The sequence below is a fragment of the Cnephaeus nilssonii genome, assembly GCF_951640355.1.
Source record: "Cnephaeus nilssonii genome assembly, chromosome: 14".
In the NCBI taxonomy this organism is placed as follows: domain Eukaryota; kingdom Metazoa; phylum Chordata; class Mammalia; order Chiroptera; family Vespertilionidae; genus Cnephaeus; species Cnephaeus nilssonii.
Genome location: NC_137085.1, coordinates 41,738,346 through 41,751,335, shown reverse-complemented (window position 1 = coordinate 41,751,335; position 12,990 = coordinate 41,738,346). Strand labels below are relative to the sequence as shown.

General features: G+C 43.4%; 1 protein-coding gene across 1 annotated transcript in view; it reads left to right on the top strand.

The window, feature by feature from the left end:
* Nucleotides 1-12,990, top strand: part of GDA (guanine deaminase) — a 66,930-nt gene that overhangs the window by 30,100 nt on the left and 23,840 nt on the right. Inside the window, exons 4-7 of the mRNA XM_079789890.1 lie at nt 7,082-7,169; nt 9,516-9,621; nt 11,240-11,267; nt 12,446-12,553. Coding sequence (XP_079646016.1) covers nt 7,082-7,169; nt 9,516-9,621; nt 11,240-11,267; nt 12,446-12,553 — 330 coding nt within the window. The remainder of the gene's footprint in view (nt 1-7,081; nt 7,170-9,515; nt 9,622-11,239; nt 11,268-12,445; nt 12,554-12,990) is intronic.

The window sequence follows — 12,990 nt, the reverse complement described above, 5'->3', positions numbered from 1 at the left end:
CCACTTTGATTCCATCTTCAAGTCCAGATTTTAGAAAAGTGATTAAAATTTTGAGAATTTAGAAAATGTTTGCTAATACTTCTGTTTTAATTTTGAGTTTCACGTTACTCTGGTTAGCGAATATAATTTGCATGATTATTTTTCTTGAAAAGTGATTCATTGTTTTTTTATGACCCAACAAAAGGTTAATTTTTATAGTTATCTGTACATTTTTTTCAAGATTGTGTTTTCTCTATTGACCTGACATTTTTTACATCTCTGTTAGACTAAGTTGTTAAAAATGTTAAATAAGTCTTCTAGCATTTTCCTCTATATAAGGCAAGAATCTTACATACCCTTCTCTTCTTCATGTTATACCCTCCTCACCATGTTCTGTGATATATCACCTGAGATTTTTGTTCCAGTTTATTTTTTTACCATGTGCACTTAATTTAAAATAAGTTTTAACTTTTAAATTTGCTATTTTAAATTTTATTTTAATTTAATTCCAGTTTATTATTTTTCAACATCAGCACTTAATTTAAAAATGAACTTTACTTCTTTTTTTTTTGCTATTTGGATCCCCTGTCTTTCTCTTGGATTCATTTTTTTATTTTCTTGGAATCCATTTTCAATAAAGTGGTTGATAAACATTCCAAATTCTTGAATTACCAAAAATGGTTTTACTTTCTTCTGACTCTTTAATGATGATGCACTTTTGCTGTAGAGAGAATTCTACTTGAAGTGATTTTCCCATCAGCATCTAATGCGCTGATGTCAATCTGATTATCTTTCTATTCTGGCTAATTTGCTGGCCTTCAGAATGTTCTGAAATTTCACTTATAGATTTTTTTTTTCAGTTCATTATCTTTCATACGTAGTTTATTCAATGTGAGATCTGCTTTCTTCTAATTTGGGAAATTTATTTCTCTCTCTTTCTCTCTGAGTATATTCTTCCCTGCAATCTACTCTTTGTTTTGGTAACTCCTATCAGAAAAAATGTTAAAACTTCTGTAAATGCTTTTGTGTTACATTCTTAAAGAACATGTGGTCTAATTTTGTAAGTCATTCATTCACTCTGCTGTTATTATAGCCTGTCCTCTTGCAAGGACACAATGTCCTGTTCTATTTATCTAAGAACTAGTGGCCTGGTGCACAAATTTGTGCACTGCCAGGGGGAGGGGACGTGGGAGGTTGGCTGGCCAACCCTGCCCCCTGGTCAAACTCCTGGTCAAACTCACAGCCTTTTATTATATAGGAAACTGATTTTATGTCTCTTGTTGCTTAGTAATTCAGCTTCCTCGGGTGTTCATTCAGTAAATATTTACTGAGTGCACTGAATCCAGACACTTTCAGAGTTGCTGGAGGTTGAATACGATGTCTCTGGTACTAGCTCTTCCCCTGGACTTGTGATTCTGATAGCGGGCTCATCCTCATCTTTAGCTGACGGGCTCTAATCATCCTCTATTAGCAGCCAGATGTATTTTATTCATATGCAAACTGTCTTAAAATTTGAAAAGATTGACATAAAAAAAAATCCAGCTCTTCAAATTCTCTTGACCTTTGGGACGATGTCACTGGGCTCTCATTTGCTTTCTTCAACATTTGGCTGACTCAGAATAGAGACTGCTGTTTGAGATATAGGGTATGTTCTTCTTTATTATTTAAGTTCAAAATGTTTTTTTTCCTGAGGAGTTTTCTTTTAATTTACCCTACAACCCTTCTATTGACTTCCAAATTTCACTTATAAAATGTTTACTTTTGGAGAGCTCTTATTCTTTGATTTTCATAGCATTCTGTTCTTGTCTTGTAGATGCAATTATCTTCTTTAATTCTTTCAGAACGTAATCATAGTTTTGTTTGTTTGTTTGTTTTTAGTCAAGCTTCCTTCTGACTCTGTTTCCTCCATTATTTTTTCCAGACTTTCTCCTTTTCATAGCAGCTCTCCTCCAGAGTCTGTTAAACTTTGAACATACATTCACATTTATTTATCTATCTATCTATTTACTTATTTATTTATTTTTAAACTAGAGGCCCGGTGCATGAATTCGTGCATTGGGGGGGGGGGTGTCTCCTCAGCCCAGCCTGCACCCTTTCTAATCCGGGACCCCTCGGGGGATGTCTGACTGCCGGTTTAGGCCCGATCTAAACCGGCAGTCGGACATCCCCCTCACAATCCAGGACCACTGGCTCCTAACTGCTCACCTGCCTGCCTTCCTGATCGCAACTAACTGCCCCCCTGCTGTCCTGGGCACCCCCAACTTCCCCCCCTGCAGGCGTAGTCGCCCCTTAGTGCCCCCCCACCGGCCTGGTCACCCCTTAGTGCCCCCCTGCTGTCCTGGTCACTGGTTACTGCATCCCTTGCCGGCATGGTCACCCCCGACTGCCCCCCACCCCGCCAATTTGGTCGCCCCTCACTGTCCCCCCTCTGCCAGCCTGCTTGCCCCTCACTGCCCGCCCTCTCCCCACCGGTCTGGTTACCCCCAACTGCCCCCTCTGCCAGCCTGGTTGCCCCACGCAGCCTGCTGCTCAGTCGTTTGGTCGCCCCTCACTAACCCACACAGCCTGTTTGGTCGTCTGTTCAGTTGTTTCAGATGCGATGGTCGCTTAGCCTTTTATATATATACTAGTAGCCCATTTGCAGGAAGAATCCTGCAAGCGGCCGCCGTTGAGGTCACCGCGCCTGCACCCTCGCGCCACTACCACCCGCCCCGCTCCGCCCCGCCCAGGCTTTCCCTCTGGCAGCCACTTCGCTTTCCACTTTTCCTCCCTCTTCCTTCTAAGTTGTCTTCAGTCTTCACTCCTCCCTCCCTCAGCGTATGCAAATTAACTGCCATCTTTGTTGGGTAATTTGCATACTCGCCCTGATTGGCTGGTGGGCATGGCTTGGGCTGGTGGGCGTGGCTTGGGCATAGGGAAGGTGTGGTCAATTTGCATATTACTATTTTATTAGGTAGGATAGATATATTTTTTTATTGATTTCAGAGAGGAAGGGAGAGGGAGATAGAAACATCATGATGAGAGAGAATCATTATTGGCTGCCTCCTGCAAGCTCCTCCTGGGGATGGAGCCCACAACCTGGGCATGTGCCCTGAATGGGAATTGGACCATGAACTCCTGGTTCATAAGTTGCCACTCAACCACTGAGCCACACCAGCTGGGCCATACATTCACATTTAAGTGTGATGCCCTAACATGTCGATCGGAAGGTCTGGGTGGAGGTAGCTCTTGTTGACTAGTGAACTTCAGTTTAAGATGAACAGTGAAAGAAGTAAACAGCCTTTGGAGAAACCAAGATGGCAGCATAGGTAAACACCTAACCTGCAGCCTCATACAACAATTTCAAAAATACAACTAAAAGTCAAAACGGACATCATCCAGAACCACAGGAAAGCTGGCTGACTGAAACGCCCACAACTAGAAGGAAAGAGAAAACCACAAGTAAAATCAGAGGAGCTGTAAAAGCCTGAGGTACTGAGACACGGGTGGAGACACGGGCGCACGTGCGTGCGGGGAGGACGGAGCCAGAGAGGACAGGGCAGCTGAGTGCCTGGCCGGCGTTCTCTAGCGAGAAGGAGATAAAAGCTCCAGATTGCGCTGAACCCCAGCTCCGACTGCACTGAACCCCAGTTCCGGGCGAGACCCTGGGAAGCCAGGCTCATACTGGGGGAATCTGGGCTGTAAGGCGGAAACTCAGGGGAGCGGCGAAAGGCAGAGCTCCGGAGGCGCGCACGTGAATGTGCGCAGAGGATGGACTGTTGACTGTGCCGCTGAATTGCCCTAGCGGGAAGGAGACAAAAGCTCCAGACTGTGCTGAGCCCCAGTTCCGACTACACTGAAACCCAGTTCCGGGCGAGAATCTGGGAATCCAGATTCATTGGAGGAGAGACTAGACTGTTTGGCAGCAGGCGAAACTCCAGGGCACCTTTCTCTCAGAGGTGCTTGCAGGGAGTACAGAGGGACACTGAGGGACACTGAGACCCAGGAACCTCATAGGGCGGGGCTAATGGGAAGCCAAGGCTGTAGGCTCCACCCTGAAACTTCGCCCCATCCAAGCTGAGCACAGAGGCTTTTACAATTTTACAAGTCTAGTAGAATAAGGCTGTCTCCTGGCGTAGACACAGCTGATCCTCACAGCCAATTGGCCTGGAGGTCAAATCCTCCCAGTGTACCAACAGCAATCAAGGCTTAACAACACCAAGACTTTGCACTCAGCCCACAAAGGGGGGTACCAAGAGCGACCACCTACGGAGATTGGGGAAGCTGAGCTACCGGCCCCTATAGGTCACTGACCACACAAAGCCACTCCATCAACACAGGGAGGCAGCCAAAATGTGGAGACACCAAAGCAGGTCACGAATAGAAGAGATGGAGGAAAGTAAACTTATGGACGACACAGTGTTCAGAACCATATTTATAAGGTTACTCAAGAATCTTCTAAAAACCGCTGATAAACTTGAAGAGACCTTCAAGGACCTTAATGAGAATACCAAAAAAATGGAAAAGGACCAGTCAGAAATTATGCATACACTGTCTGAAATAAAGAATATACAGAAACTCAACTATAGATCACCGCACCCCAAGAGTCAAACCAAAGATCTGGAACATGAGGAAGCAAAAAACACCCAACCAGAGAGGCGGAAAGTAAGAAGAATCCAAAAGTGTGAGGATAGCGTAAGGAGCCTCTGGGACGGCTTTAAGCGTACCAACATCCGAATTTTTGGGGTGCCAGAAGAAGAGAGAGAGCAAGATACTGAAAACCTATTTGAAGAAATAATGACAGAAAACTTCCCCCACCTGGTGAAAGAAATAGACTTACAAGTCCAGGAAGCACACAGAACCCCAAACAAGAGGAATCCAAAGAGGACCACACCAAGACACATCATAATTAAAATGCCAAGGGCAAAAGACAGAGAATCTTGAAAGCAGCAAGAGAAAAACAGTTAGTTACCTACAAGGGAGTACCCATATGACTGTCAGCTGATTTCTCAACAGAAACTATGCAGGCCAGATGGGAGTGGCAAGAAATATTCAAAGTGATGAACAGCAAGAACCTACAACCAAGATTTCTCTACCCAGCAAAGTTATCATTCAGAATTGAAGGTCAGAGGAAGAGCTTCACAGACAAGGAAAAGCTAAAGGAATTCATCACCACCAAACCAGGATTACATGAAATGCTGAAGGGTATTCTTTAAGAAGAGGAAGAAGATGCCGAAACCAGTTTGGCTCAGTGGTTAGAGCGTCGGTCTGTGGACTGAAAGGTCCCAGGTTCGATTCCGGTCAAGGGCATGTACATTGGTTGTGGGCACATCCCCGGTAGGGGTTGTGCAGGAGGCAGCTGGTCGATGTTTCTCTCTCATTGATGTTTCTAGCTCTCTGTCCCTCTCCCTTCCTCTCTGTAAAAAATCAATAAAATATATTTAAAAAAAAAGAAGAAGAGGAAGAAGACAAAAAAAAGGTAAAGGTAAAAATTATGAACAACAAAAAGACATCAAATACATACCTACCAACAAGTGAATCTAAAAATCAAGTGAATAAAAAAATCTGAAGAACAGAATGGACTGGTGAATATAATAGACTCAGGGACATAGAAAGGGAGGCGACAGACAATTCTCAGGGGGTAGGGGGTCTGAGGGGTGCAGGAAAAGATTGGACAAAAATCTTATACCTATGGATGAAGACAGTGGCTGGGGGGTAAGGGTATGGGGTGGGGCGGGGAATCAGGTGGAGGGGAGCTATGGGGGGTGGAGGGAGAGGAACACCTGTAATAATCAACTGAACAATAAAGATTTATTAGAAGAAGAAGAAGAAGAAGAAGAAGAAGAAGAAGAAGGAGAAGGAGAAGGAGAAGGAGAAGGAGAAGGAGAAGGAGAAGGAGAAGGAGAAGGAGAAGGAGAAGGAGAAGGAGAAGGAGAAGGAGAAGGAGAAGGAGAAGGAGAAGGAGAAGGAGAAGGAGAAGGAGGAGAGAAGAAGAAGGAAAGAAGAAGAAGAAGAAGAAGAAGAAGAAGAAGAAGAAGAAGAAGAAGAAGAAGAAGAAGAAGAAGAAGAAGAAGAAGGAGAAGGAGGAGGAGGGAAGAAGAAGGAAAGAAGAAGAAGGGAAGAAGAAGAAGAAGGAGAAGGAGAAGGAGAAGAAGTAGTAAACAGCCTTTTCAATTGTGGGCCCCACATGTCATTGTGAGGACATCTTTCTTGTAGAGCCACTCATCTTTGCTAGAGAAGAGTCCTTCTGTCTTGCCAGGAGTGGTGGTAGTAATACGTGTGGCATTCTAGCAAGCTGACTGAGGGCCCCCGGAGATCAGCCAGATTTTCTCTTCAACCTCTTCCTTTCAGACTATGCCTTGCCTTGTCCTTTGGGGCTTACATACTCCAAATACTACTCAGTTTCTACAAAGAGTAAATCTCTCCTGCAAGGAGCAGGTTAGGGGTGATTGACTGATTTCAACAGGAAGAAGAAGGGTCCTGCCAGGGCTTAGTCTTCTGTAGATGGACTTGGAGCCAATTCCCTGTTAACCACATGCCTCTCTCTCTCTCTTTCTCTCTTCCTAAGTTGCTTTCAGGTTCTCTTCCATATTCTTTGTGTTCCAAGGAGATGTTGAAATGTTTTTTTCTGTTCGTGTCTCTTCGTATGTTCCTCTTGATGGTGAATAAATTTTGTACACTTTTACTGTTATTTTAGTGGAAATTCGCTAAGGAAGAGAGAGAGATGCATGTGACCGATCTGCCAGCTTGAACGAGAAGTCTAGCTAAATTATTTTACCCTGTAATAGACAGAAAAATATCCTTTATTCACTCCCAGATGCAATAAGTTTGCATATGCTCAGCCAAACCTAAAAGATAAGGAATTAATTAGCATCCTATTTAATGAATTCTGCAACACAGAACTATGTGAATCTAGGAAATCAAAAATATCAAGTTCTCCTCCAGCTCACACTTTTGGAAAATCAGTACCTTTGCCATTTATCTGAACTGTATTTCATATCGAGGTGGCATATCTTTAAATAAAAACATTTTAAAATTGGGACCTAGAATTCTATTTTCATCTGTATATGCCACGTGACTTTCTTGGCACATGCAACTTATGGTTTTTGTGGTGTATTTTTAGAGGAGAACACTGAAGAATGGAACAACCACAGCTTGTTACTTTACAACAATTTACACTGACTCATCCCTGCTCCTTGCGGAAATTACAGGTGAGGAGATGAAGGCACACTTTATGGGCACATCCAGCAAAGCCAGCCAGACCATGTCTGGCAGGGAGTTAAACTTATGTGCAATCTTGCCTTTTAATTACTAAAATTTGGCATTGCATTCCTTGCAAGTAATTAGGTGTCTTTGTATTACTGTGGCTCCTGGATGTATTTTATTGTTTAGGTAATTTGATTATTTACTTATGGTTTTTGGTTCTAGAATGATGTGTATAGGTCTGAATTTTGTGTATTAACTTAGGGCTTTTGGGAGCAGATTTATTAATTCTAGTAATGGCAACAGTTTATTATAATCAACAGACATGTATCTTGGCTGTTGGTTAGACTTAGGCACTGTGCAAATTGCTGGGAACACAAGAGCTAGATAGGACTAATTGATTAATAACTACACACATTTATCAGTAACTTTAGGAACAGCTGTAGTGCACTTTTTAAAAAAATATTTTTTATTGATTTCAGAGAGGAAGGGAGAGGGAGAGGGAGAGGGAGAGAAATATCAGTGATGAGAGCGAATCATTGATCGGCTGCCTCCTCCACACCCCACACTGGGGATCGAGCTTGCAAACCAGGCATGTTTCCTGACCAGGAATTGAACCATGACCTCCTGGTTCATAGGTCGATGCTCAACCACTAAGCCATGCTAACCAAGCTGTAGTGCTCTTATTAAGATGCCTGGATTGTGCAAAGCACTCTACATGGATTATGTCAGCTCAGTTGCAGACAGCCTTCCAAAGTAGTTATTATGTCCCCATGTTACAGATGGTTAAACTGATGCTCAGAGAGGCTATAAAACATGCCCAACTCACATAGCTAGTAAGGAGAGAGGAAACTTGATTTAGGTCGATGATTCTGAAACTTGTATCCATCACAGTGCCCAGCACATAGCAGGTACTAGTAAATGGTGTTGGCTGATATGCTGATGCTACTGCTTGCAGACGAGGTCATTGATGTCAACGGCCTAAAAGATGATGCTGAAAATAACTATTGCCATTTTTGGAGGAGACAGAATCCAGACCTGGAACATCTGGGAAGACTTCATGGAAGGGAAGGGAGTCTTACACTTGGCTCTAAAGGGAAAATAAGATGGGGAAAGAGAAAATGTCCTTCAGACAGGGGAAACAACATGAACAAAGGCATGGAGACAGGAATGTGTACAGTGACACTGGAAGCATGGAACAGAGTAGCTGAACTGGAGGACAGGCTTCATTACACGGAGGCTGGGAGGTGCGTGGGAGAGGGGGTTGGGCAAATGGGATGACTCAGACTGTGGAGAGATTTGAATATGCATCAAAAAATCAAAGAGGGTTTGATGCCAGGTAAGGTATGTGATCAAGCCGCTGTTTTAAGAAAGAACAATCTAATGGCCAGTTATTAAAATGCATTACAGGGAAACAGAAAGGCAGAAAGATTTCTGTAAGATTCTTATGACAGGTGGAGACATTGTAAGAAAAATTAACATTGCCCAATGTCAACTTCCTAGCTGAAATAGACTTCCTAGAACCTCTATCTAGACTAGGTTCTTTAGTGTTGAGAGCTGCTAGTAGGACTAAATAAAATTTTACAGATAATAATATTGGCAAAGCTACAGTTAAGAATAGTGGCAATATCTTTTCTAAGCATGTGCCAGGCACTTTACATATATATATATTACGAGGTATATGCCTTCTAACCCTGCACATAGCGGAGGACACTGGACACATATAGGTTTAGACCTTAAACAAATAAGATCCACTATCTTGGAATAAGCAGTCAAATCCAACCAATTCTGTCTAACTCTAGTGCCCTTTCCTTATCACTAGACGCTTCTGCTTTTTCTGTAGAACAGAGGGAGAGTATAGAGAAGGACTCAATCCGCAGGACAGTGGTAGAGTAGAAGACAGAAGGGAGATTGGGAGCCTGGAAAAAAGAGAAGAAAGAGAGAATAAATAAGGTGGCAAGGTCGAATAGTGTTACACCAGGTCTGAGGCTGCCCTCTCTTTTCCAGGCAATAAAATGGGAACAAGGATAGTTAGGACTTGAGTAAAAATATAGACAAACTGTATAAGCAAAGAAAAAAAACTAAGTAATAAGTAAAAACACCCAATTATTACCTGGCCAGTCTAGAAGTGGGAGTTGGGGAGGGGGTGGTTGACGTGATGGGTGGAAGAATGTTTACTACTTATAGAACTTAGTGGGGTTTTGTTGTTGTTATTGTTCTTAATCAATAATCTTTCATATTCTCACCTATGTTTTCATAATGATTTTAATCTAAACATGTTTTTAAAAGGCCAAGAGAAGGTACTGTGTGGGAAAGACCATGACTTTAGGTTCTTTTTTCTGTGTGCCTCACAGATAAATTTGGGCAGCGGGCATTTGTGGGCAAAGTCTGCATGGATATGAATGACACTGTTCCAGAATACAAAGAAACCACTGAGGAATCAATCGAGGAAACAGAGAGGTATGTTCATCTTGATTTATCTTGTGAGCGGTCCTTCTGCTGCACTGATGGAGTTGGAGATGGAGAGAGAAAACCTCTCTGAACCAGGCAGGATGTGCACATGTTCCAGTGTGGGTTTGCCCAACTTTATGAAATTGATCTGGTCCTAAGAAAACCATTGCATTCAATACTATTTTTGTATACCAAATTATATCTTAAATCTTCTGGGAACTTGTGTGTGTTTTTTAAAATATATTTTTATTGATTTCAGAGAGGAAAGGAGGGATAGAAACAGCGGTGATGAGAGAGAATCATTGATTGGCTGCCTCCTACAGAATCTGAGCCTGCAACCCGGGCATGTGCCCTGACTGGGAATTGAACAGTGACCTCCTGGTTCATAGGTCAACGCTCAACCACTGAGCCATGCCAGCTGGGCGGGAACTTGTTATAGGAGTCCTAGGATAAGCCCCTTTGTAAAATGAGGGATTCTTTTTTGAAGTGAACGATTTATACTCTCCCTCTCCTTTATTATAGATCTGGTCTTCTCCTGTAGGTTGGACTTGCTTTAAGTGTATGTGTGGCCTGCTCCTTAAGTTACAGTTGACTCTTAAGCAACACGGGTTTGAACTCTTTATCTTATATTGGCATATTCTATTGATCCTATAAGTACTTCTGCATTTCTTGAATGGCTTTTTCATGGTGCCTTGAAGATTTGACAAGGAATTGTGTTGAATGACACTCAACACCCAAGAGATATACATAGAAGAAATTTCTTTAGATTTAAATCTTCCCCAAGACTAAACATATCCCAATGCAAATTTTAGAAGTCCCACTTTTCTTGATTCCCCAGACCTCCTTCACCTAAACTGTATCCTCTGCAAAGGGAGGCTCAGGAGCTGCTACCTACCCCAGAGAAAAGGAAGCGTGCGCCTTCGCCCTAGCATTGGCCATCAGCTCAACTTTTCTATGAATGTGTGTTTGTGGTCATAGTAAACCTTAATTCACATTTTATTCTGAAACAAAGGAAAAAGGACTTCCAGAAGACAGGAAGCCTAGCTAATATTCCCAGCCAGGGCTGAATTAATCATTGTATGGGTCATGCAGATACCACCATCCCTGCAGATACAATTGGTAAGATCGCCACCCCCATCACCACTCGTTTCACAACCTTTGTCTTCTACCTTACGTCAGAATCCCAGTGGAAATAAAGGGTGATATTGTGTGAACAAGTAGCTTCCACTTTAGGGAAATTAGGAGTAGAGAGCCCCATAGTTTCTAAGTATCTCCAGGTGCATAGGATTTAGGGACTCTAACATCCCTGGAGCATCACATTTCGCAATATTCCCCCAACCCGATCTTAAGCTGGTAGAATGGCTTGAGTGCTGTGGGAATACGCATGTATAGCCCAGTTGACGTTAGATGACAACATTGCATTTCTCTGTGATTTTGCACTCCATCTCTGCAAATGAGAAAGCAGAGTAATTACTGCTTGTTCGTCTTTAATTAGTGTGGTGAAACATGTGCAGTGTTAGAGTGTTTGTATGGGAAATAGGACATGGAAATTTCGTGTTCACATCTTTAAAAAGAATTTTTTTTAATGCCTAAATTTTCTAACTTCCCATTTGTTGACTTACTTCAGATTCGTGTCAGAAATGCTCCAAAAGAACGTAAGTAAACTTGTTTCCAGCTTGTTTTTTGATTGCCTTTGTCTTAGTTGTAGGATTCGTTATTAAGTTGTTTGGCAGAGAATGATCTGGGTGCATTTGGCTTCTCCCCATGCATGCAGAAGTATTTTCCTAGAACCTCAAGTTGTTTTCACAGAGGACCTGTCAACTCAGCTCAGTGAGGTCAAGCCTTTTTTGCCTTCTTGGTGGTTTTCTCTTCTTCTCCTTTGGGACCGTCTAATTTCACTGGGCTGATCTGTGGGAAGGTGGGGGTGGGCTCCATGGCTGTGGACAGATTGGTGGCAACTGGAAATTGAAGCGTGATGTTTGCTGGCTATGCTGGTAATGGCTGTGGCCTGTTGGATCTGATCTGAAACACAGGTGGTGTCCAGCCCGGATGCCCCTGCCACAGGCTGCCTTGGTCCACATATGTATGTGTGGCATGTCACATGGCTTGCGGGCATTCAGCCAGGTACTCCCCTTTGTAGGCCCCGGCGTTGGTGAGCCTAGGGAGGCAGTGCTGTTTTCTGCCTCCATCTCCAGCAGGCTGGCTCGTGGCTCCCTGGTGCCATCTCTTTAATTGCCAGACCCTTCCCTTCCCTTCCCATCTTTTGAGGTCTGATTGGAAACCACAGGGAACCTCGGAATTTCTTTCCATCTAATCTTGGGAGACTTGGGTGTCTTGTGGGCCCTTATTCTCTCCATCCCTCCATAAGTTCTTTCCTGCTCAGACCCTCACTTCAGGTGACATCAGAGCCAGTTCTGCTACGGAACAGTCCTCGGGGATGCCATGGCCAGCACATAGAAAGGGGAATAGGCCACTGCCTCCCTTCTAGTCTCCCAGATCTCTCCTTTAGAAGTTCTCCTGCTGCCTCTCATTTCTCTTGATGGAGGCCACCAGTGCAGGCCTCGGCCGAGCCCTGCTGTGGGTGTGGAGCAGGGGTGGCTATCATTTGGGACACGCTCTTCTTCCATTGAACTTGGTGCTACAGAATGTACTCTCTTTTGTCCTCAGCCATGAGCCATTTCCATGAAACCCAGCACTTCCACCCACTCCTAGAAAGGAGGACTGTCCCCAAATATCAAGACATAAAATTACCCAGATGTAAGATATGCATTCAGGGTATGCTACACATCAGGGTACCAATAGTTTCCTTACCCACTGGTTTTACTATTTCCAGTATTCTAGAGTGAAGCCCATAGTGACACCACGTTTTGCCCTTTCCTGCTCTGAGACGATGCTGGCCGAACTTGGAAACATCGCGAAGACCCGCGATTTGCACATTCAGGTGGGTATTTTTCTCTTCTTTGTGCTTCTGCCAGACCTGCGAGGCTTCTCATTATCCTGCATGCTGGCAATCTCTAATTCTACTGAGATCTAGAGGTGTAGCATTATGGGACAGGGAAGGTCCTTACAGACGTCACCTAAATCCATTCTTTAATTTTTCAGCTAAGAAACCGGAAGTTCCATTTCCTCTCAATCATCTCTGATCAGGCTTGCAGAGATGAGGCTATCATAAGTAATCCAGCAAGATCGAAGGCAGACTGGCTCCCTGTTGTCTGTAGGATACATTTAATGCATTTCTTTTCTGCTTCTCTTTCATTTGATGCTTTCTCAGCATTCGAGCCCTTCATTTTTGAAGGAGCCACCTATTATTTAAAAAGGAATAAGAACCTTATTTCCACCTTATAAAATGCATTTAAAAGCCCCTTTGTTCCAAGTTTC